The 21,155-nt window shown below is 34.2% G+C and overlaps 1 protein-coding gene and 1 long non-coding RNA gene across 7 annotated transcripts in view; one reads left to right on the top strand and one right to left on the bottom strand.

Annotated features, from left to right (window-relative positions):
- PDE4D (phosphodiesterase 4D) overlaps positions 1-21,155 on the top strand; it is a 527,299-nt gene that overhangs the window by 144,299 nt on the left and 361,845 nt on the right. For all 3 annotated transcript variants that reach the window (XM_072922389.1, XM_072922391.1, XM_072922390.1), the window contains exon 3: positions 9,031-9,266. In XM_072922389.1, the coding sequence (XP_072778490.1) occupies positions 9,031-9,266 (236 nt within the window). The remainder of the gene's footprint in view (positions 1-9,030; positions 9,267-21,155) is intronic.
- Positions 1-21,155, bottom strand: part of LOC121468141 (uncharacterized) — a 231,237-nt gene that overhangs the window by 198,400 nt on the left and 11,682 nt on the right. The window contains exon 3 of one of the 4 annotated variants that reach the window (XR_005978140.2): positions 16,876-17,013. The exons of the other annotated variants lie outside the window; for them this stretch is intronic. This is a non-coding gene — a long non-coding RNA (uncharacterized lncRNA). Of the gene's footprint in view, positions 1-16,875; positions 17,014-21,155 lie in introns of those variants that run through there. 4 annotated transcript variants of the gene reach the window in all.

Below are 21,155 nucleotides of genomic sequence, written 5' to 3'. Positions count from 1 at the left end.
TGGGCAGGTTCAGCCCTCTCCGAGAGAAGGCCCCAAACACACCTAGTGGTGATTTGGGAAGACAAATTCCTCACTCCAAATGTCTCCCTGCTTCCTCCTTCTTCCCCGACTTCATGTATTTAGTAGGATGCCACATGGTCTGGAATCTCCCTTTGCTCAGCTGGGGTCACCTGTCCTGGCTGTGTCTCCTCCCAGGCACCCCCAGTCCCCTCACCACCATGGCAGTAGGAGAAGCAGAAAAGGCCTCGGCTCTGTGTGAGCCCTGCTCAGCCATAACAAAAACATCTCTGTGTTGTCAGCCCTGTGCTCCTCACTAATCCAACGCACAGCCCCATGCCAGCCACTGGGAAGAAAATCAACTCTCCTCCAGCCAAGAGCAGTCGTCTTTCAGGAATACTTATTTAAGTACAATAATTGCATTATTACAGAAGGTTATACTCTGTTATTTTGTTTTGCCTTATTTTATTTAATTCAACTAATACTGATAGGTTTTTCTTAAAGAAAATGAAGCCTTTCAAGTGATTTAATGCTAGGTATTTGCCTAAAATGCTAGGTGTTTGCTTAAAATTTGTTGTTCCTTGGTTTTTAAAGTCTGGTAAAATGTATAAAATTCCAAAACTTTATGGAAGTGTATTTAAATTTGCAAGCTTCTTGAACACCATAAACACAAGAGTAGACATGGCTTAGGTGGATTATATTTAGATCAGAAATTATTGTTTTTCTCACTTTGTGTTGCTAGAGATCTCTATTCAAACTGATAATTTGCTCTAAATTATTAGAGCAGGTGTTCTAATAAATTTTAAATATTACTCTTTTCTATAGCTTATTTTTTAAAGGATGGAATATTTTAATATCACTCCTATTTCTTTGAAATTTATATTCCCTACAAGTAAGGAAGATTAGTGTGTTATTTAGCTCCACTTGCACAGAGAGGATAAGGAGACAGGTTAATCCAGATCTCAGCCTTTGAAAAACCTGTAGTCTCAGAACATTAAAAAAGAGCATTTTGGAGTCATGATGCTGGTGGGTTAGATGCTGTTTTTCTTCATCTTGACAAAGAGTTTCATGAGTAAGTCACAAAACTTATTCTGGTAAAACTCATTTAAAGAAATGAGTCTGTATCTTTTCTCCATGTAATGTTTCTTTTGTCCCAGCAGCTAGGTTTCCTCAGCTTGTATCACATGTAATCAATAATCATGGAACTAGCCTTAGGTATCCTTTCTTGCTAGAAGGAACATTTTTTAACAGATTTTTCTTCATACAGACTTCCCTAGAAGCATAATTTCTTATGCTGGTATTGGAAATATTTTGCAAAAAATTACTAATTATTTGTGGCAACAGGGAAATTGTAATGCTTTCAGATATAAGAATATCCTGAAAAACTGAGTCATCCAATACTTGTGTGGTCAAAAGATGATAAAAATGAAGAAGGGTAGTATGTGTAGTAAAAAAGGCAAAACTTACTTCAGTAACACTGAGGTTACTGTGGTTTAATTTGCATTTCTGAGGACATAAGAGTATACATAAAATCTGGCCCAGTCTCAAATATTTGACATAACTATCATAAAGGAAACCTGGTGCAGTGAGTTCCCTGAGTGGAGTGCCCTGCTGGATGGCTACAGGCTGTTCAGGAGGGATAGGCAGGGCAGAAGAGTTGGATGGGTGTATTAAAAGACAAGTTAAAATGGATGGAGCTCACATTTGGCAACATCAGTTGAGGCAATATCTAATCTGAAAAATTTCAAAATATGTACTGGAAAGAGAGGCCAAATCTGTATTTTAGTCTGTATGCCTAAGTAATCATATGACCTGCTAGATAACTCTAAGTCTTAGGGTGGAAAAAGAGGAGGTAAAAACACATGGGTAAATCTTTATACTCAGAGTTGCAACTGGACTCTCATTAATTCCCTTTTGGGGAAAAAAAGACCTCTGTAAACTACTTTGCTGTGGCTATGTTTTAAAATAAAACTACACTACCAGGGGGTCCCAACATTTTGCAATGTGCTTGTAATGTTATGACTCTGTTAGCATATTTATTGGAAAAAAATTACAAATAAATTAGTTTTATTTCCAGAAATTGGATGTGATCAGTGAAAGGACTTCATCCCAGTACTTCTGACAATAAAGTCACTTGGTTTAGAATTTGAAAGAAAAATCTTAATAAATTAAAAAAAACCCCAAAAAACAACAAAAAAACCTTAATGAATATTCTATCAGCTTTCTCTTGTATGTCCCTGTCATAAAGGTGCATTTACAGCAATAAGTAAGTAATTGTTTCTAAGCTTTCACCTATCCTGAAAGATTCGATATATGTGATGCCATATAACTCTTTTCTTTAGGTAATGGGATGGAAGAAGCTTTAGGAACTTTACTTTTTTGCACATGCACATTTCAATTTCCTTCCCATGCAGAGGCGAGTATACCTTGAGTACACTTCACAGAACTCCAGATGATAGCAAATTAATTTTTAATAACAACAGCTACTATACAATTAATACAAAGGTGGGTGAGCCTTTGTTGATTTTTCAAGTGCCATTAATGGGCTAAATCTTGTACTAACATTTTTGGAGCATTGTGACAAGTATATAGCTTAGTTATGAATTCCATAGGATTTGAGATTATTACTGAATGAGGTTCTCTTACGCAACTGACAATGCATCATGAAGCTGAAGTAAGAGTAGTTCTGCTTTTCTGAAGCCCAAAAAGCCTAGGTCTGTACACCTACAGGTTTCTCATTATTATACGTGCAGCAGAGGATGCAGTACAGGTGTAATCTCCTATATGAACAAACTGAAATTCAAAACTATATCATCAGCGTGATTTTAAGTAACTTACTTCAGTTATTTTTTTTCCTGATTTTGGCATGATGTTTTCATTGATGAGTATATACCTATGTGCAGACAATTTTCAAAAAATGTGCTGTCAGAAGAATAGTTGCTAGAGATAAAAAAGAAGAGCTTGTGGGAAATTTTCTGATTGAAGAAGTATAAGACTAAGAAAACTGTCTAATATATCAGCACCTGGGCTGAAGGTGTTAAAGTGTACAAAAAGTCCTGAGGCTGGAGCCTTGGATTGTAGACCGTTGGGATAGGTAGACCTACCTAACCTCTGGGACAGACCTACCCTATTTCTTTCCAGGAAACAAATGACAGGACAAAATGAAACAACCTCCTACCACAGGAGGTTTGGATTGGACATTAAGAAAAATTTCTACACTGATGGTGTTGTGAAGCATTGGATCAGACTGCCCAGGAAAGTGGTTGAGTCATAATCCTTGGAGGTGTTTAGAAGACGTAGACGTGCAGATGGGGTGCTTAGATATGCGGCTTGCTGTTGGACCTGGTAGCCTTAGCTTTACAATTAGCCTCAATGATCTGAAAAATCTTTCCCGAACAAAATGATTCCATAATTCTTAAGAATACAGCTCAGGATCAAGGAATGTTTATTTCAGTTAGATCTCATTTTTCTGCTAAGTTGATAATAACCTCATCCAGTTGAGTTTGGGAACCTGAAAGTCGGGCAGGAAATTCCCATGTTCTGTGCCTCAGAGGCAGACATACTTGAACAGCATTATTTTGGTCATCAGTTTCATGTTAGCATGTTACAAAACTTTGTCATATATACCCTTAAAATGGCAATAGTTCATTTGAGGAGGTTTTCTATAAAGTCAGACTCACTGTATTCTTCTTACATCTGTATAGTAATATGATTTATTTCTTTGTGTGATATTGGTAGGTTCACTCTTCTAGTGGAATTTTTTGTTCCTGTAATTTGTTCTCTTAGAACAGTTCTTCCAGTTCTTTCAGACTTCCTGTGCTTCCTGTGCTTCCAGGATTTGTCATTCTCAAAGGAGACAAAGGACCTTTTACTGTATTTTTTAGACCTTTTCTGTGAAAATAATTTGTTCTGTTGAATTAAAACAATTTTTTTTCTGTAGAAAACTCTACATATTGTTGATCTGCAAAGTATTTCTTTTCCATTTGCCTCAAGTATATAATTTTCATCCTTCTAAATACATAACAGGAATAAACATGGGTATTCCTTGTGCTATTAACAATTCCACTATTTCAATCTGGTTAACCATATTATTACTAAAAATTTTAAATTTTTTTAGTGTAAATGAGTACTTAATTTATTCTGATGCATAATCACATTTTAAATGGTATAATTATTTTAAACCACTTGAAGAAACATATAGCAAAAAATTATTCTAAACACACATAGAATCTTTTTTCACTAATAATATTTGCATCATAAAAAAAAAAAAAAAGGAGAAGAATTGCCTGACAGAATAAAAGTTAATTTTATTAAAGTATGGTTTTAGTATTATGAATCATCATTGTTTTCTCCTTTTCCATACTGCAAGTAATGAATAGCAATAAATCTAGTCACAGTGAAATGCATCATTGAAATGGTCTGTGAATAATATATTCTCATTTACTTTTTAATAAAAATTAGAGAATCCAAGGGCAAGAATATTTACTGGTTTGATAGTTTTCTTGAGTTATATTTTCAAAGTATTTAAATAGTTATTGGTGAGGAAGAAGTGAAGAGACTGTAGGAATGGAAATAGAGTATTGCTTGAAAGCAGAGTAGTGTATTTAGTCTAGATCTAAAATAGCTATGCTAATAAATAGTGTTCTGGATCTCAAAAACACTCATACCTTGATGGGAAGTGTATCAGTTCTCCAGTATAGAAACTAAGATGTGGTGATGGTGAAAGCATTGTCAGTGCTATTAATATTCAGAGTAAAGCAGAAAATAGAGTCCAGATAATAGTACTATCAAGCCAGCACCTATTCTTTGTAAATATATTACTGGTTTGTAAAACACTAAGTTTAGTGTAAGACACTAGCCACTGTCTTTTTAGAAGAACTGTTTGAACACTTATGGTAATAGTAAATACTGCTACATCATCTTTTAATAATGCATAAAGTCATTATTTCTTATTCTGAGTAAAAGTATAGAAGTATTATTTAGGTGTTTTCATCTAAATATTCTGTTGTAAATGAGAGAATTATTTTTTACAGATGTAGGTAGAATTATTAGAGTTTATTATCTTCTGACTCAAGCCAGTCTTGAGTCACAAAGCTGAGTCAAGGAGTTGTTTTGTAGGTGGGATAGTAATAACTCCTATTATTCATTAGGAGAAAGAGTGTTAAACCTCCAAAATGAGCCTCTGGCTCTTTGGTACTCAGCATGCCTCTGGACTGCAGGTAAACAAACTGAGGTGATTACTTTAACCTTTTTTTCAGATAACTTATGATTCAATTCTGCTATTGGACATGACATTGAAGTGCAAGAACACAAGGCACTGTACCCTTTTCCCCCCTGACTAGTATTCATTTAAAGAGCACTGTGCTGGCATGTCAAAGTTGTTAGAAGAATGACTGCAGCACTGAGTTTTATAAGTACTTTCACATTTGCCTATTTGTTCTTGGTAGAGAAAGGAAAAATTTCAGGATACAATACAGTCATTTGATCCATGTCACAAGACTGATCTTCCATTGGAAAAAATGGGAAGATGTGCTACGGTGAGTTGGTTAGGGATGATTCAATAGTTGACACAACACACTTTGTTAGAGATGTGTAAAAAATATTTTTAACAAAATGCTAAGAAAGGTGAGAAGTAGACAATCTTGTTCAGTGTGTCAAGTGGTCTCCAGAGAAGTGGCAAAAAACCTAGTCTGCATTTCAGTGTCAGGATTCTTTTCTTTTTGACATCTCTCAGGCTGTTTATATTTTCTGGCAATCTTATGATAGGTGGCTGACTTTTGTTCATTAGATTACCATGGCTTATTTTTGCACAAAAATCTATGCCTACTAATGAGCAATTACTGATAAGAACTAAGAAACATGCCTGCTAATTAGAAGGCTAGCAAATGATCCCTTGAGCATTAAGTTAACCAACCATGAAAAAATGAAAAAAGGAAACAGACACTTTAAATGTCCCAGCCCAGAGTCTGCTCTGGACAAAAAGTGTTGAAGTAAGTTAATTGGTATCTGAAAGGTTGCCGTGTTCTAGAATTCAGTTAATTGGTTACAGGGCAGGGATTAACAGAGAGTCTTCCAGACCTTTAAGGTAAAAAAAAAAAAAAGCCTTATATGTTCCATTTAACTGATTTCATGAACAGACACTTTACAGGAATATTTTTTTCTTTTCTACATTCTCAGAGATAAGAAAATATCAGGAGCAGAACTGTTTCTTGTTTTCTTTTTTATCAGCAATCATGAGCTTGGGTCATTTTATGTAGCTGATGACATACCTGCCATTCCAAAGCTTGTTTTTCATTTTTAGTGAGTGGTTTTGTGGAAATGACAGCAATGGCTTTTGCTGTGCTTGCTCAACAATTTCATGGTGGGATACTAGTATAAATTGCCTAAAATTCTGTTGATACATATAATGGTTCTTAAAACCATGCTGAAAAATCAGGCAAATCTACCAAAGCATGTTTCTTTTCTGTTTCCCAAGATGGATAAAATCATTACGACTAACATTTCCTGGTTTAGATGCCTGAGCATTTGTATTTGAATAGGTGGCTGGTTTTTCCACAAATTTATTTAATTTGCATTATAATTGAAATACATTTTAGGTGTCTATTATTTAATTTCTGCAAGGCTTGGCCATAATATTTGTGTTGGAACTTTTCCATTTCTTTATGGCTTTATTCAGATCATAATCCTCTAACTTGCTAATTTTTGAATGGGAATTGAAAAAACTGCCCAGGAAGTTCACTTTCTCAGTTCAGCTATCTAGTTCTGACTGCGGAGGCTCCAATTCAAGGATTTTTATGGTGTTTCAAGTTGGCCCAAAAAAATTCAGCTGGTGAAATGTATCAAAAATCCCCATGTGAGACACTATTTTTAGCTTTGATATCAGCATTTTTCATTTTTTGCAGGGCTATAATTAATTTAATTATTGTTTTTAATTTATTCAGCTGTCTTAAATATACACCATGCACACACTGAAAATACAAGCATGAAGTTAAACTTCTCCCTGGATGACTATAACACATTATTCCTGTCATATTTTTACAGTGATTGATTTTACTGTTGATTTCCTTCAGAGTATTTGCATTAATGCATACTGTTTTATAATATTTGTTTTCTTAAATTAGATTGCAGCTGAATTAAGAAAAATAGCTAAATTATTAATTAAGATTTTATGATTAAAAATTGGAAACCATTTGCTTATAGCCCCTGCTCAAACTCCAAGTACAAATGAACTCTCATGAATGCTACTGTGGTGGGTTGACCTTGGCAGGATGCCAAGTGCACACCAAAGCCCCTCCATCACTCCCCTTCTTAGCTGCGCAGGGGAGAGAAAGTATGATGAGAGGCTTAAGGGCTGAGATAAGGCTAGGAAAAAGCCACTCACCATTATCATCGCAGGAAAAACTGACTTGATCCAAGGAAGTTCAATATATTACCAATCAGATCAGAACAGGTTAGTGAGAAAAATAAAATTAAATCTTAAAACACCTTCCAACCACGTCTCCCTTCTTCCTGGCCTCAACTTTACTCCAGAATTCTCTACCTCATCCTCTCCATGTGGAGCAGCAGGGTGGGGAATGGGGGCTGCAGGCAGTTCATCATGTTATTTCCACTACTCTCTCCTCCACTGGGGGAATACTTCTCACAATTTTCACCTGCTCCACCTTGTGGTGCCTCCCATTGGAGAAAGTTCTCCACAACCTGAGTGCTTCCCATAGGCTGCAGTTCTGCTCCAGCATGGGTCCTTTCCACAAGGTGCAGCTCTTCAGCAACAGGCTGCTCCAGCAGAGGTTCTCCGTGGGGGTCACAATTCCTGACAGCAAAGCGGCTCCAGCAGGGGTTTCCAGTGGAGCTACAGCTTCCCTTCAGGCACACACCTGCTCCAGAGTGGGTCTCCTCCAGGGACTGCAGGTGGATCTCTGCATCCCCTGGGACCTCCATGGGCTGCAGGGGCACAGCTGCCTCACCATGGGCTGCACCATGGGCTGCAGGGGAACTTCAGCTCCGGTGCCTGGAGCCCCTCCTGTCCCTTCTCCTCTGATGTGGGCATCTGTAGAACTGAAGCTCCCACATGTTCTCATTCCCCTCTCTGGCTACAATTGCTCAAGAGTTTTTTCCCTTTCTGAAATAAGGTATCTCAGAGGTGCTGCCACCACTACAGATAGGCTAGGCAATGTGTCTATCTTCCAGCTGGTTGGTATTGGCTCTATCAGACGTGGCAATAACTTCTGTTCTCACCGGAGCCACCACCAAACTCCAAAGCTCTCTCCAAAAAGTAAACTTTTTGAGAATTTTCTCTCATAATGGTGAGAGAAACAGCTGTTTGTTAAAAATTTCAGAAACTTTCAGAGCAATTTTTTTCCCCTTTAAATCATTACCAGTTGAAGTTTTCTTTATTGAATTATCTACCATTCTTCTTTGACCCAGAGAATGTTGCCATCTCTTTAGATGATTAAATTGAAAATAATGTTTAAACAAAAGATTTAATTAGGGCCTCAACTTCAGAGGTTCTAAGATCTATGGTTGTTGCTTTAAATGTTCAGCTCTTACTATTAGCATGAAATTATTGTAAGCAAGAAAGATGGGAGCTGGCACACCTGAGAAAATAGAAGATGAAGTTTCTCATGTTTTTAGTCAAGAGGCATATAGTTTTAAATCTCCGATTACTATTTTTTTTTTTAATTTATTATCAGTCTATGGACCCTCAGTTCTTCCAAAAGGTAGATAACTTGTAGGGAAGCATGTATATTGTGGGAAAGAAATCTGTCTAATGCAAAGCCTTAGTTCTCTATAGAGGTATGAATAAGTATTTTAGATAGCAGTGTGCTAATCCCATGATAAATATACTTTCTCTTTGCTTTTAAAACCACAGATTCTTTAAATCCTTGAAATTTTTTACAATATTTTGTCATTCCTTTTATTAAAGTGCAAATAGTAGTTATTAGAAACTAAGTTACAGAAAGGAAATAAAAGAGTTATCAAATTAGTGTTATGAATGTTTTCTTATATGGTGGATATTTTTTTGCCTTATTATAGGTTTCAGAAGAAGCTCTGCACCACAGCACTGAGGATGAAGAGCCTTCCCAAGGAATGGAGCCCTATCTGGTGCGGAGATTATCGTCCCGTAACATTCAGCTTCCCCCACTGGCTTTTAGGCAGTTAGAACAGGCAGACTGGGATAAAAAGAATGATAACGAGACTATCCCAAGGCCCATGACTCTTCCACTGAGGATACCTCCTCTGATTGCCATTACAGCTGCTGAGTCCAGCAGGTAAGATCCAGTAATTTATTTATTCAAAATGTCCTGTGGCAGGAAATTCTCTTCTAGGAGAAAAGTTTATTTATTTTCTAAAGCCACTGAATGAAAAAGTTGAATAAAATGTCTGTAAATTTGTGCCTGACACTTGGTAAATGTTGTAAAGCTTTTGGTCATATCTAGTAGAACAAACTCTAAAAAAAGATTTTTCTGAACATTATTAATACTTCATATTCTGAATGAAGGTTTCTGAAGGCTTGATTAACCATTTGTGATGATGAAGGGAAGGTAGAAGTAGAGGATAAAAGGAATTTTTTATACACATAATTAAAAAAAAAATTATACTACTTCAAAACCAGTTTCAAGAAATCCAGAGGGGATTTTGTCTGTCTTATATGTCTACATTATTTGTAACATAAATGGTTTGAAATTCTTTGGTTATAGTGATTTATATTGTAGTTTCTTCATATTAAGTTTGTGAATTTTTATAGAATATGTGAAAGTGAACTTTCCAGTTCTTATATTTTCTGATAACATACTATTTTCTGTCTTTATTTTCCAAAATATAAAGTGTTTAGTATGAAAGTTTTGCTTACAATGGTGAAGGCAGTATAGGTGCTTGGTGACATGATAATATATAAGGAAAAGTTAACATGAATACTCTGAGAGCTAAAATAAAGTACTTAAGAATTTTAGAACATATGTTCTGAGAGAATATTCTGAACAATGTAGTTATGAAAGAATAGGACTTGCAGTACATGAGTAAACCCATAAGTATTCATTAGTGTGCTTAGCCAAAAAGACAGCTAATATTAACATTGAATTTAATACCAATTCCTATGTCTTATTTCCTCCTAAATTCCTTTATTTTTTGAAGAAGTTAGACCCATTCTTGAAATATGCTCATAGAAATACTGACTACATCCACAAAAACATGTAAACATTGAAATTGTTTACAAATGAAAATATTATTTGGAGAGTTAAATGTAATGAAATTTAGTGTTGTTTTGTAGATAGGTTGGTGTCTTTATTTTTTGTTTTTATCCATGGAGTCTGTGGAGAAGATTGTCTGAGATATGGAAGAAAAATAAGTGCAATGCTTCTAGTAACGACTAGAAAAAAAAAGGTGTGATTCTGATGTGATACATCAGAAAGATTAGAAAGGAGAATGAAAAATATTGTCTGATGAAAGTAGCTAAGTGATTATAAATTTCTGGAAACTCTTATTTTCTAGGCTGGATTTAAATATACCAGAGAAAGACACTTCTGAGGTTACTCAAATAACAAATCGAAAACATTGTGGTTACTATGCGTAGCTATCGACTGTACTCAGAGAATGATTACTTCTTTGAGAGGCTTCTCTGTGGGTATGAATCTCTCCTCAGCAGTAAGAGATAGCTTTGTACCCTGTCTATGCAATTTATTCCTGTGGTTGGTTGGAACATGTTTTGAAGCTGGACAAAACAAGATTTATTCTGAGAGTGACAGGGAAACAACAGACAGATTGAATGGAACTGCTAGGCTCTTTAAACAAATAAACTAAATCTAAACACAACTGCCAAAGCAATTGTAATTTTGATCTTTCTTTGTAATATAAAATCTTTAGCTTTTATGATTCTTTCTTAGCTAAAGAGCAATTACAGTGATACAGGAAGAATATTGTTCAGGAAATTAAATTTCTCTGGATGTTTAGTGCTGTTTTTTGGTTGTTAGCTCTCAAGCAGCTATGAATTTCCTATTTACATGCTTATTATGCCAGCCAAACAGCTGGAGAATGCTATCCTTTTATCTGTCTTCTCATCTGCATGAAAGTGCATAAACTTAGGGGGTCTCATTATATCTGTAGAAATGCAGCTTACCTCCCTTGCTTCTGAAACGTGCAGTTAAGGAAAGGGAATCAAAGTGTGGGTGTGACGATTCTCTGTTTTCAGTAGGTAAATGAAGGTAGAAGAGCATTTGGGTCATAGAAACTCATTGTAAAGCAGAAGATTTTCACCATAGAAAACATCCTAAATTAGAAATGTATGGTTTTGTGAGAATATGCTAAAAGATTAAAAAAAATAGCATTATAAAGCCCTTATGCTTTGATTTAAATGATTGGAATGCGCAAAATTAAAAATAGTTACAGTGGATTTGTTTTTGAAATAAAATATGTATTCTATTCCTGGAATGCACATATGCATGTTTGTATACACAGGTTCCCCTTTCCATTCTTTTCTCTCCCTTTTTCTCTCTCTTTAGGCTGTCACAGAATTTTTTCTAGTTGTGTGCTAGCTTTGTAGAGCAATTAAAACAAAGTTTATATTAAAAAAAACCCAACTAAACAAAATCCAGACAGCAGCATATGTTGAAAGTTGGAAAATAAACTTTCAGTGATGTTTTTCTTAATCTTTCAAACTTTGTAAGCTCTTATCCTTCAGACTCTGAGACCTCACAATACGTTGCCATTTCTTTCTAATTTCATTCCATGCATACATGGATCCAGATCCTTATTTTTTTCATACAGGTTAGACTGAGACTCTAATGAAGATCAGTGCTAAGATAAAAAATTTATATCTCCTACTGAAGTATGACATGCAAAAATGCTTATTGCTCTATAAGAACAAATGCTTGAAAATTGGTAGGCTGACCCTGCAGCTGGCATCATTCTTACAATTACGAAATATAATAATTGCCAGATCTTCTATGGGAAAGATTAGAAACAGGCAGACAATTGCTTTTAATATGTCAGTTCTTCCTTAATTTAAATTTAAATATAAATTTTATTTTTATTTTAATTTCTGTTATGTTTTTCATTTTTATTTATATTTATTTTTATTTTTATTTTATAAACAATAACCTGTAAATATATAGAATATGTAATGTGATATTTTACTGTAAACTGGGATAGTTTGGCCATTTGGGGTGTGGTGTATGCTTTGGTCAGTTTTCCTCAAATAGCTGTAACTAAATTTACCAATGGCTTTGATGTAAGCAACAGCTAAAATGACATTGATTATGGAATGCACAGATAAGAAATGATTGATGGTAGAATGGTTTTGCTTTCTCCAAAGTAGCTGGTATTAAAATGATGGGGGACTGTTATGTATGGAAAGTTATTTATTTGAGAATATTTAAGGGTTTTATCTTACCTACTTTATAATAACTATTTAAAAATTTCCTTATCTCTGTATTTGACCAATAGCTAGAGCTCCCACCCTGATTCAATACTCTAGCAAATATTTATATTATGTAGCATGTGTGATACTATATATTTGATTTCTTTTTTTTAACACTTGTACTGGTGGTTTAGGGGAATTGATCAAATCTCTTTATAATGGTGGTATTGATTTGTCCAAAGCTCCAAGAAATGTGATGGAAGTCTATTCAGTCACTTTTGTTCGGAAACAATCTCTACATTGTCTTAATCCAAAGAAGAAATGCTTATGAGAAGGTGGAATAGGACATGGCCTCTATTGAACATTGTGAATGACCATGGCACATATACCTTCTCTTTCCATGGTACAGATCCAAGGTGTCAGGGACTGAAGTATTTCTTTGATTTGCCTTTTAAGAATATATTTTTCAGTGAAAAAGGACTATCCCAGTTGTTGCGGTGATTGTTGTGTCCCTGTAACACGTGACTGACAAAATTAGATGGAAAATGTCATGTTCATTGCATGTAAACTCCAGAAATAAGAGAATACCAAACACTTGAAGATTTCATTAAAAGCATTATCTGAAAGCAAAAAGTTGTTTTGTAATCAAAAAGTATTTAGAAAGGCTTTCATAACAAAAATACCTAAAATAATCTGGTGTTTCATTTAGTTATCTGTGATTTGGTATGGATACTGTCTCTTCCTACTATTTATCCTAGTCTTTGTTCAAACATCATTGGAGAGAGATTATTATAATTGCACAACATAAAATCTATTTTAAATTGCTTTAGTATTGCTTATGTACAACTCAGAGTGGGCATATTATTGTGTTTATGAAACTCTAGGGAGCTACAAGAACAATTTACATGACAGCTAATTTCTGAAGTATCTTTTTTGCAATGTTCTTTCTGTCTTAATTTATGCTTTTCCTTAATTTAAGTTCTGTGGATTAGAAAGTTACTATATTGCTTAAAACTTCTGCGTTTTGTTATCCACTAAAGAGGTAATCAACACTCTCTATACTGGAAATCAGATAAAAACTTGATTTAAAATTATCCCCAGACCCTTTCAAGATGAACTTAAGATTTTTAATATCTGTTTTTGAAAAGAAATATTAGCAAATTGTTATTAGCATGATTACTGAAAGTTTGATACTCTGAGACAGAATCAGAGTCTAGTTTCAAGCTAAATGTCTTAAGGCCTATCACTTGTTTGCACATTGTCTTTTTTGTGTCCAAGGAGTACCTCAAAGACAGATTTTGTCCTCTGTATTCGGAGCAAGAAAAGCTTTTTTAAATGTTAGAAACTGAAATATAGGAATCCTGAGCCATAATTTTGCTGTTATTAATTTACTATAACAGCAAGCTATTTTTAAAAGAACAGCTAGGATGCTAATTTTTTATAATTGTTTAAAAAAAAATAAGTGTTAGTAAGAGATCACAAAAGCAATAAGATTTGACCATAGCTGAATAACACACAATAAAATAAAATCTGAGAAAATCTACTCTTCAAGTTTATTTATTTGCAACTCAGTAGAATAGTGTATGTAGTGAAAATAAGTCAGAATTATGATTTAGATACTTCTTGAAGAGAAAGACAAAGAAAAAAGGGAAAAATTGTTATTTCATTTATTTTTTAATTCAGAATTATGACCTTGAACCTACCAAGTAGTAACTTTACTCAGAAAGCTTCTCATGAGTCTAGGCTCTCTTCAGCAGCATCTGTGTTCCCTGAGTCACCTGCTAGTAAAGAATAATGAAGAGCAACGCAATAATTCTTAGTTCTTGTTTTTATTGCTCATTTCTTTATTTTAAAAGCATTGGAAACATGAGAAAATCTTCATTATACCCTTGGATAACCTTTCCAGTTAGTGAAAACTGTGTTATTTTCATTTTGTGCATAGGAAAGTTTGCACACAAATGGGAAATGCAACTGTCCAAGGCTAAGGAACAAGCCAGAAATCAAACTATGAAGAGAATCTGAACATTTTTGACTCCTGTTTCTGTGTCTGCTTTATTCTACCTGTGAGTTGAGGATAGACCTTGGGGAAAAAATATGCTTTACATTTATCTCAACCTTTAAACTAAGCCTGCTATATCAAGGAGAATTTTATTGATCAGATCTTGGAATGTTTTAAATTTTTTGTAGTAGGAGGTAAGTACAATACTGTTGTTATGCATCCAGACTCACATTGAACCTGTATCATACTGACTCAGTGACATCAAATTTCGACTGCAGTATCTGTTGTGAAGAAAAACATATTTGATTATTGTGGAAACCGAAACTGAGTCAGCATTTAAGTGCACATTTCTCAGTGGGAAAAATTAGTGGGAATTTTGGAGGTTAAGTGGATGCTAGAAGCTTCAATGTTTGTGGGCTGTAAGGTTTGGCTTTTAAGAGACTCTTCTATTCTGGCGTCCATAATTTCTATAGTGCTATATGGATCCTGGAATAATTTTGGAGAACAATATAAAAGTAATTCTGTTGGTCAAGAGCTGCATTTTCTTGGTGCTAAAGAGATGTAAGGAAGCTGTGAAGATGGCAGTTCTTGTATCAGAACACTTAACTTGCATAATAGTAACTGAGGATAGTAGTTGAGGATAACTTCAGATGACACAATTAGCTCCAGCCCCTCATATCCCAAATAAAAGGGTTTTTGTAAACATATGTCTTGCATTAATTGAATTATTTAAATTTGATGCCCAGGTGGAGGACATGGAGGACAGCAGGTACTGTGTACGTTCCAGTCCATTAACTATTCTGAAATCCTTTTTAGAAGTTGGAATTTTGATCAATTGCTTGCTCTTTTAATCAATAATGGTAAAATTTCTAATTTTTCAATTTAATTACTTCATTATCTATATAGCATAAACTGGAAACAGATGTTACTAAATTGTATATGAATAGTCTATGTGTGCATGTATTTTTTAGTTTAGGAAAGTAGAATTATTGTTTAAAATATGTATTTTGAAACAGTTCCTTTCAAGCAAAGGATAATCTGAAAAAAATCTTAATACTATGTGGCTCCAGGAATTTAAACCTAACTTGATCTTTCCCCACAGTGGATGGAACTTAAACCTAACTTGATCTTTCCCCACAGTGGATGGTATCTTCTCCTTCTCAAAACTTTGCTTTTGGTCAAGTTAAGGCCTGAGAACAGGCCTTGCCACGAGAATAAGGAAATGAAGGGTTGGAATACTTCAGCGCTTTACACATCCTTTGTCACTTGGTTTGCTACTCCATTCACCAGCAAGCCCATGCTTACCTTTTTCTTATTTTTTTTCTTTGACGCACCTTTTTGTTACCCTTCATCTCAGTTGCCAGGTTCATCCTGAGTTAAGCTTTGGCTTTACTGGTGCCATGCCTGAAAAGTTAGGGGATATCTCAGTATTCTTTCCTTGAAATGTTTCTTCTTCTACCACCTATGCTTCTTTTTTCATCTCTATCAGAGGTTCATTGTTCAATCAATTTGGTGTCCTTCTATTGTTTCAAAGCCCTTAATCACACTTTATCCATTATACTAGAAGGAAGTGAGTCAATGGCTGATTATGTATTATTTTTATGATTAAAGTATTATTTTAATATTCAATTGTTGTTAAAGTCCTGTATGAACTCCATAAAAGGGGGAAGGGGGATTTTTAATATGACTATACTCTGTTCTTTGTTTTTGCGTTTGCATAATTTTCTCTCTATTAAACAGAGTAGGAAAGACTGTTTTCTTGCTCCATAGCTTATACGATTTTTTTTAATTTAAACTTTTTTTTAATTGACCCCTTTAAATGATTTCTCTTGATGATTCTTCTTAGTCTATTGAACAGTCATCTGTTTAGATGGTTATTGGTGTCAAGGTCTACAGCTACAATGGCTCACCTTCTTAGGGATATTTCAGAAGTAAAAGATTGCTTCTAATGGGCTAAAGTTTCAGTGAGGTGGAGGAAGGCTGGGCATTCATTAACATGGCTTTACTTTCTGTACCATATATGTTCAATGTATTCTACTAATATTTCTTAAAAGATTTGTAATTTTCAGGTATTGTCTGGGTTTTTTGGGTAGTTAATTAGCGAAGTAGTTATTTTGTTAAAATATTTTTTTGGGCAGTCAGACAAACTCCAACTCACACGCTATTCAAAATTTTACGAAATTGAACATAATGAATCACCAATGATAGTGCAATGTGAAAAGTAATGCATAACAAAATAATATCTTAATATTCTTCACTATGTCATATTTAAATTTAGAGATGACAAAAGAAATCAGAAAGCCTATCCAGATAGAGGAATATATTTCACAAGATTTTTTTTCATGTTGGAAATTATTATTTTACATTAGCTTCACTAGTAAAAATGTGTTGGGCTCTCTCTGATTGTCATTTCAATCACCTTCACAGCAGCAGCATATAAATGCAAACAAGAAACTGGACTGCCAAAGGCACATAAAGCTAAGGGAAAAAAAAAAAAACAACAAAACCCCAAAACACTTCAAAAGAATGATCCAGCCAGCAGTTGTAGGTGAATCCAGCTTTTGGGACAATTTCATCCAAGCTGCTTTGGCCCAGAAGGATATGGTTGATTGTTGAGGGAGAGCACATAGCATTTCAGAGGCAAATGGAGAATAATGCCTGGTCTCTGAGCAGCCAAAGCACAGGAGAGAGAAAATCAAATCAGAAACATATTAATTCTGAGCATGTACATCTTTCTATCAGTCTGTATGCAGAGTTGCTATTGTGTGATCTCTATTAAGACTGATTTACAGGTTTTATTGCCAATTGTGAGTTTTTCTCTAAATTTGCAAGTGACAAGGAGTTATACAGGCAAAGAAAGGGTCTGGGCTGTGTAGGAAATCAAGAATTTGTAAGCATTTCTTACATCACTTCAGTACAATTGTGTGGAAAGCAGCATCTGATCACATAATCTAGTAATGAGTTCATAGTAAAATTGGATGCTATTTTATGTCCTTATTCTCTATATAACTTAAGCTATCCTTGGCTAAAAATTTCTCTGAGAGGGAAATGGGTGGATTTTTAGGAGGTTACTTGCCTTTGTAATTAAATAAATTACAGCTGTCCAGTTCTTTCTTTTGTCAAATATCTGCTTATGACCAGTGCAGGTTACATGATGCTGTCTAGAAGAACTCTTGGTCTGATTAAGTGTAGTCATTCCTCACAAAATGCGTTGTAATAGTTTTTCTTTTTCTAGACCATGACCATTTGTTAATAGCATGCATTCCTTCAGCTTGATTCTGCGGAAGTTTCATCCATGTTCAGACTATTGGTAACCATAGTTTAACTAATACATAAGCATGCACATAGCAAGGACTTAATTTGTTTTATAATTTTATCTTTCTAACATATTTTCAGTAACAATTCACATTACTATCAAATGATGTAGTTACAGTAGATTCCAAATGACACTTTATAACTTGAACATCCAACAGCTTTCAAGATTGATGTTTAAATAGCATAAAATATAACACCCAAGTATATATATATAAAATAATTTAGATAGTGGTGATAAGGCGTTTTACTTGTAGGATTACACGTTGTTGCAATGGAAAAAGAATTTGCATAATGTGAAAGTTTTTCCAAAATGTTATTTCATTAAATGAAATATTTTTGAAACTTTATTTAGAGAAAAAGATAATTTTGTATTCTTACTGATGAAACTTAATTTTCTTTTCACTATGGAGTAATTTTTCAATTTAAATGATATAATCTCATATATATAACTAAGTATAAAGCTTAAATTGATAAAGTCAGATTTTAATTTATTGAATTTATTTATCAATTCTTGTATTCCCATTTAAAAAATAAAATAGAAAACTCATAGAGCAGAAAAGGAATAATATTCTAATTTGGAACATAGGGTAATAAATAGGATCTTCTGAAAACAGAAAGTTGTTTTCCTTGCATTTGTAACCAAAATTATACATTGAAATGATCCAGCATAGAAAGTGATTTCCATGTATATATTTTACACTAGGTGTACTCTCTGACAACAGATTTTTAAGTACATTCATTCAACTACTAACTTTATTTTTCTGTTTCTAGTTTAAGGCTTCATATTATCTCCTGGTTTCTCTGTCCCATCAGATAAACACTGGACATTAAGTCTCTGAAAAGAAAATTAACCACATCTTCTTCAGAAAAATCACCACAGTTTATCTTTCCGTAAAATCGTCTTCTTTAAAAGACATGAAATCTATAAAGTGGAGATTAAAAGAAAAAATTTCAAAACTATTTTGAAAAAAATAGATGGATAGTTTTTTGCTGTTGTTATAGGAAAGAAAGTAGAGGTGCTAAACCATGAAAGGCTGTGACTCTGGTTTTACCTCTTCCCAAGCAGTAAATAAATTTTATGTGATGTTGTTCTTAGGTCTGTTGCTTTAACCTCTGGGTACCTACCTACTCCATGTGATAGAATAAGATCTGGTTGGCTGGTATTACTTTCAACAAAATAAGTTTCTGCGCAACTAGATAATGGCTAGATAATAGTTTTATTCTGTTTTCTCTTGCCCCATCCCTTCTCAACTATAATTTTCTTTAATTCAAAGGTAACTCTTTTCTTTTTTCTGATAGAGGGGACAGGTTGATTCATTACAACAGCTTGATGATGAGAAAAGTGTGATTAGATGGATACAGAACCGCACAGCCCTTACAATTATATGTTTCATTATGACACTCTATGGCCATATCAGATCAAACATATCGGATATGTCTGCATATTCTTAACAAAAAATAATTTTTGATAACGGTATAAGACAATAATTTTGTAAGCTGTGTGTGAAATCCATTGAACAGCAATTGAGACAAATCAGCAGTGTGGATTTTCAGCAGCTTTTGTCTTATTTTGTATACAAGCAATTGGATTTTCATGACAACTTTGAAAATTTGAGGGAGTTGTGTCTTTCTCTGACTGCAATCATACGGCAGCATTTCCTCCCTTAGCTGCCTTCTCTTAATCTGCTTCAGCTCATATCTCCTTTCTCCTCCAGATGTTTCCATTCCTACAGATGTTTATTATATTCCCATAAACTATTACAACATCTATTAATCACACATATTCTGCTTTTCTTAGCCTGCCACAATGTAAGATAGTTCTCTTTCATGTTCTGTGCCAGTTTTGAAACTGTTTCTTATCTTTGACAGAAGACCTGAATTCAGTATGTTTCAAAGTGATTACCACTGGACCCAGGCATGATTGATGGAGTACCTTGTAGACTGCATACAGTAACTTACAAAATGTGTATCAGTGACTTATGCTGTACTGAGAACTATGGTTTCTAAGATATTTTATATTAAAAACATTGACTAATTCTTTCTACTACTGTGGGAAATGAAGTGTCAGGTTTTTCGTAGGTAACATAAATTCAAAGGGGAATAGCTACGCTTGATATATATATGTAGAGAGAAAACTATTGCAAGATATTCAATAAAGAGAAGTAAAGCTTGATGTCATGCTAGTATTTTCCACAGCCAAAGGCCTAATCATATTTCACATTTGCAAAAGTAAAACATATGAAAAAATTCTTAGCCAAATATTGCTGTTGATATGCTTCATTTTTTGTGTATGCATGAAACAGTAGCAATTGCTCTTCTGCATCAAATGTGAGTATATAATTGTGCTTTTTGTTTCACAGATTAATTGGTGCAAATTCTGGCAATATCTGTGCTTTTGACATGTTTATGTTTGATGGTAAAATTTCTTGATTTAGAACATTTAGAAGATTTAGAAGAATTTTGCAAAGCCTGATTCTTCTGCATGAAGAGATGGTGGAAAAATCCTTTTTAATTAAGTGGTGACAAGATATGGACTACACAGAGGTGCTAAAAGCTGTGTGGGAGATTAATATAAAGACATCAGTAAACTGGGGTTCTCTCTGGAGATAGTTCCATAAATTTAGGCTTAATTGAAAATAGAGGAAAAAAGAATCTTAAGATTTTCTCAGTTAAATAAAAATTGCATGCTAGATAGCAATTATTTAAAAATGCAATTGAGATATGATATTTTTAATGTAGTAGAGGAGGAAATCACACACAAAAAAGAAGGAAATATTTTAAAAGCCTTTAAACCTCTAATATAATGATAACACCATCAGGCAATAAATGTTTGGTTTTCTGTAGTTTAAAAATCTTTAAGCTCTTCATTAACATGTTTATATTTCAGGTGATTATTACTGGTTTCCTGGATAAAGCAAAGGTTACATGTACATTACAGAAGATATACAAAATAAAGTAGAAGTTGCCAACCTGAAAAACCGCGTCATCCCTTCGGATGAATATCCTTAAGAGTTATAGTTCTTTCAATATTAGTTAATACTGAATTTGTATTAGAAAGTTTTCCATGTTTTTTCATCAGACCTGGCCTCAGAGGATTTTTCTTCTTGCCAAATGCTTTAGTACGTAATCAAATCATGTCTGTTGTGGTTTTTGGGATCTCCATTACTGTCAATAGAACCTGAGCATCCCGAATCCCAAGTCAAATGTAAGTAGCATTTCAATTACAGGCTGAATTTAAGAGCCATTATTCCTTAGATATGTGCTTGCTCTTACATAACACCTGTTGGCAGATGTGAAATCTGCAATTTACAAGAAAGGTGAGAAATTTCTAGGAGTCTATATGTATAAAAGCTTCCCCTTTACTTGAGGACAGTGAGTTCAATATTGTGTTGTTTTGCCTAGACTTGATACTTTAAATTTTGAAAATAAAACCTCCCCTAAAAAAGCTCCAGCAATTAAAAAAAAAAATTTAAAAAATTGCTGAGGCCAGTC

Source organism: Taeniopygia guttata, chromosome Z (genome assembly GCF_048771995.1).
Source record: "Taeniopygia guttata chromosome Z, bTaeGut7.mat, whole genome shotgun sequence".
NCBI lineage: Eukaryota > Metazoa > Chordata > Aves > Passeriformes > Estrildidae > Taeniopygia > Taeniopygia guttata.
Note: the sequence above shows the minus strand (reverse complement) of the source record. Positions and strands in the feature narration are given on the sequence as shown.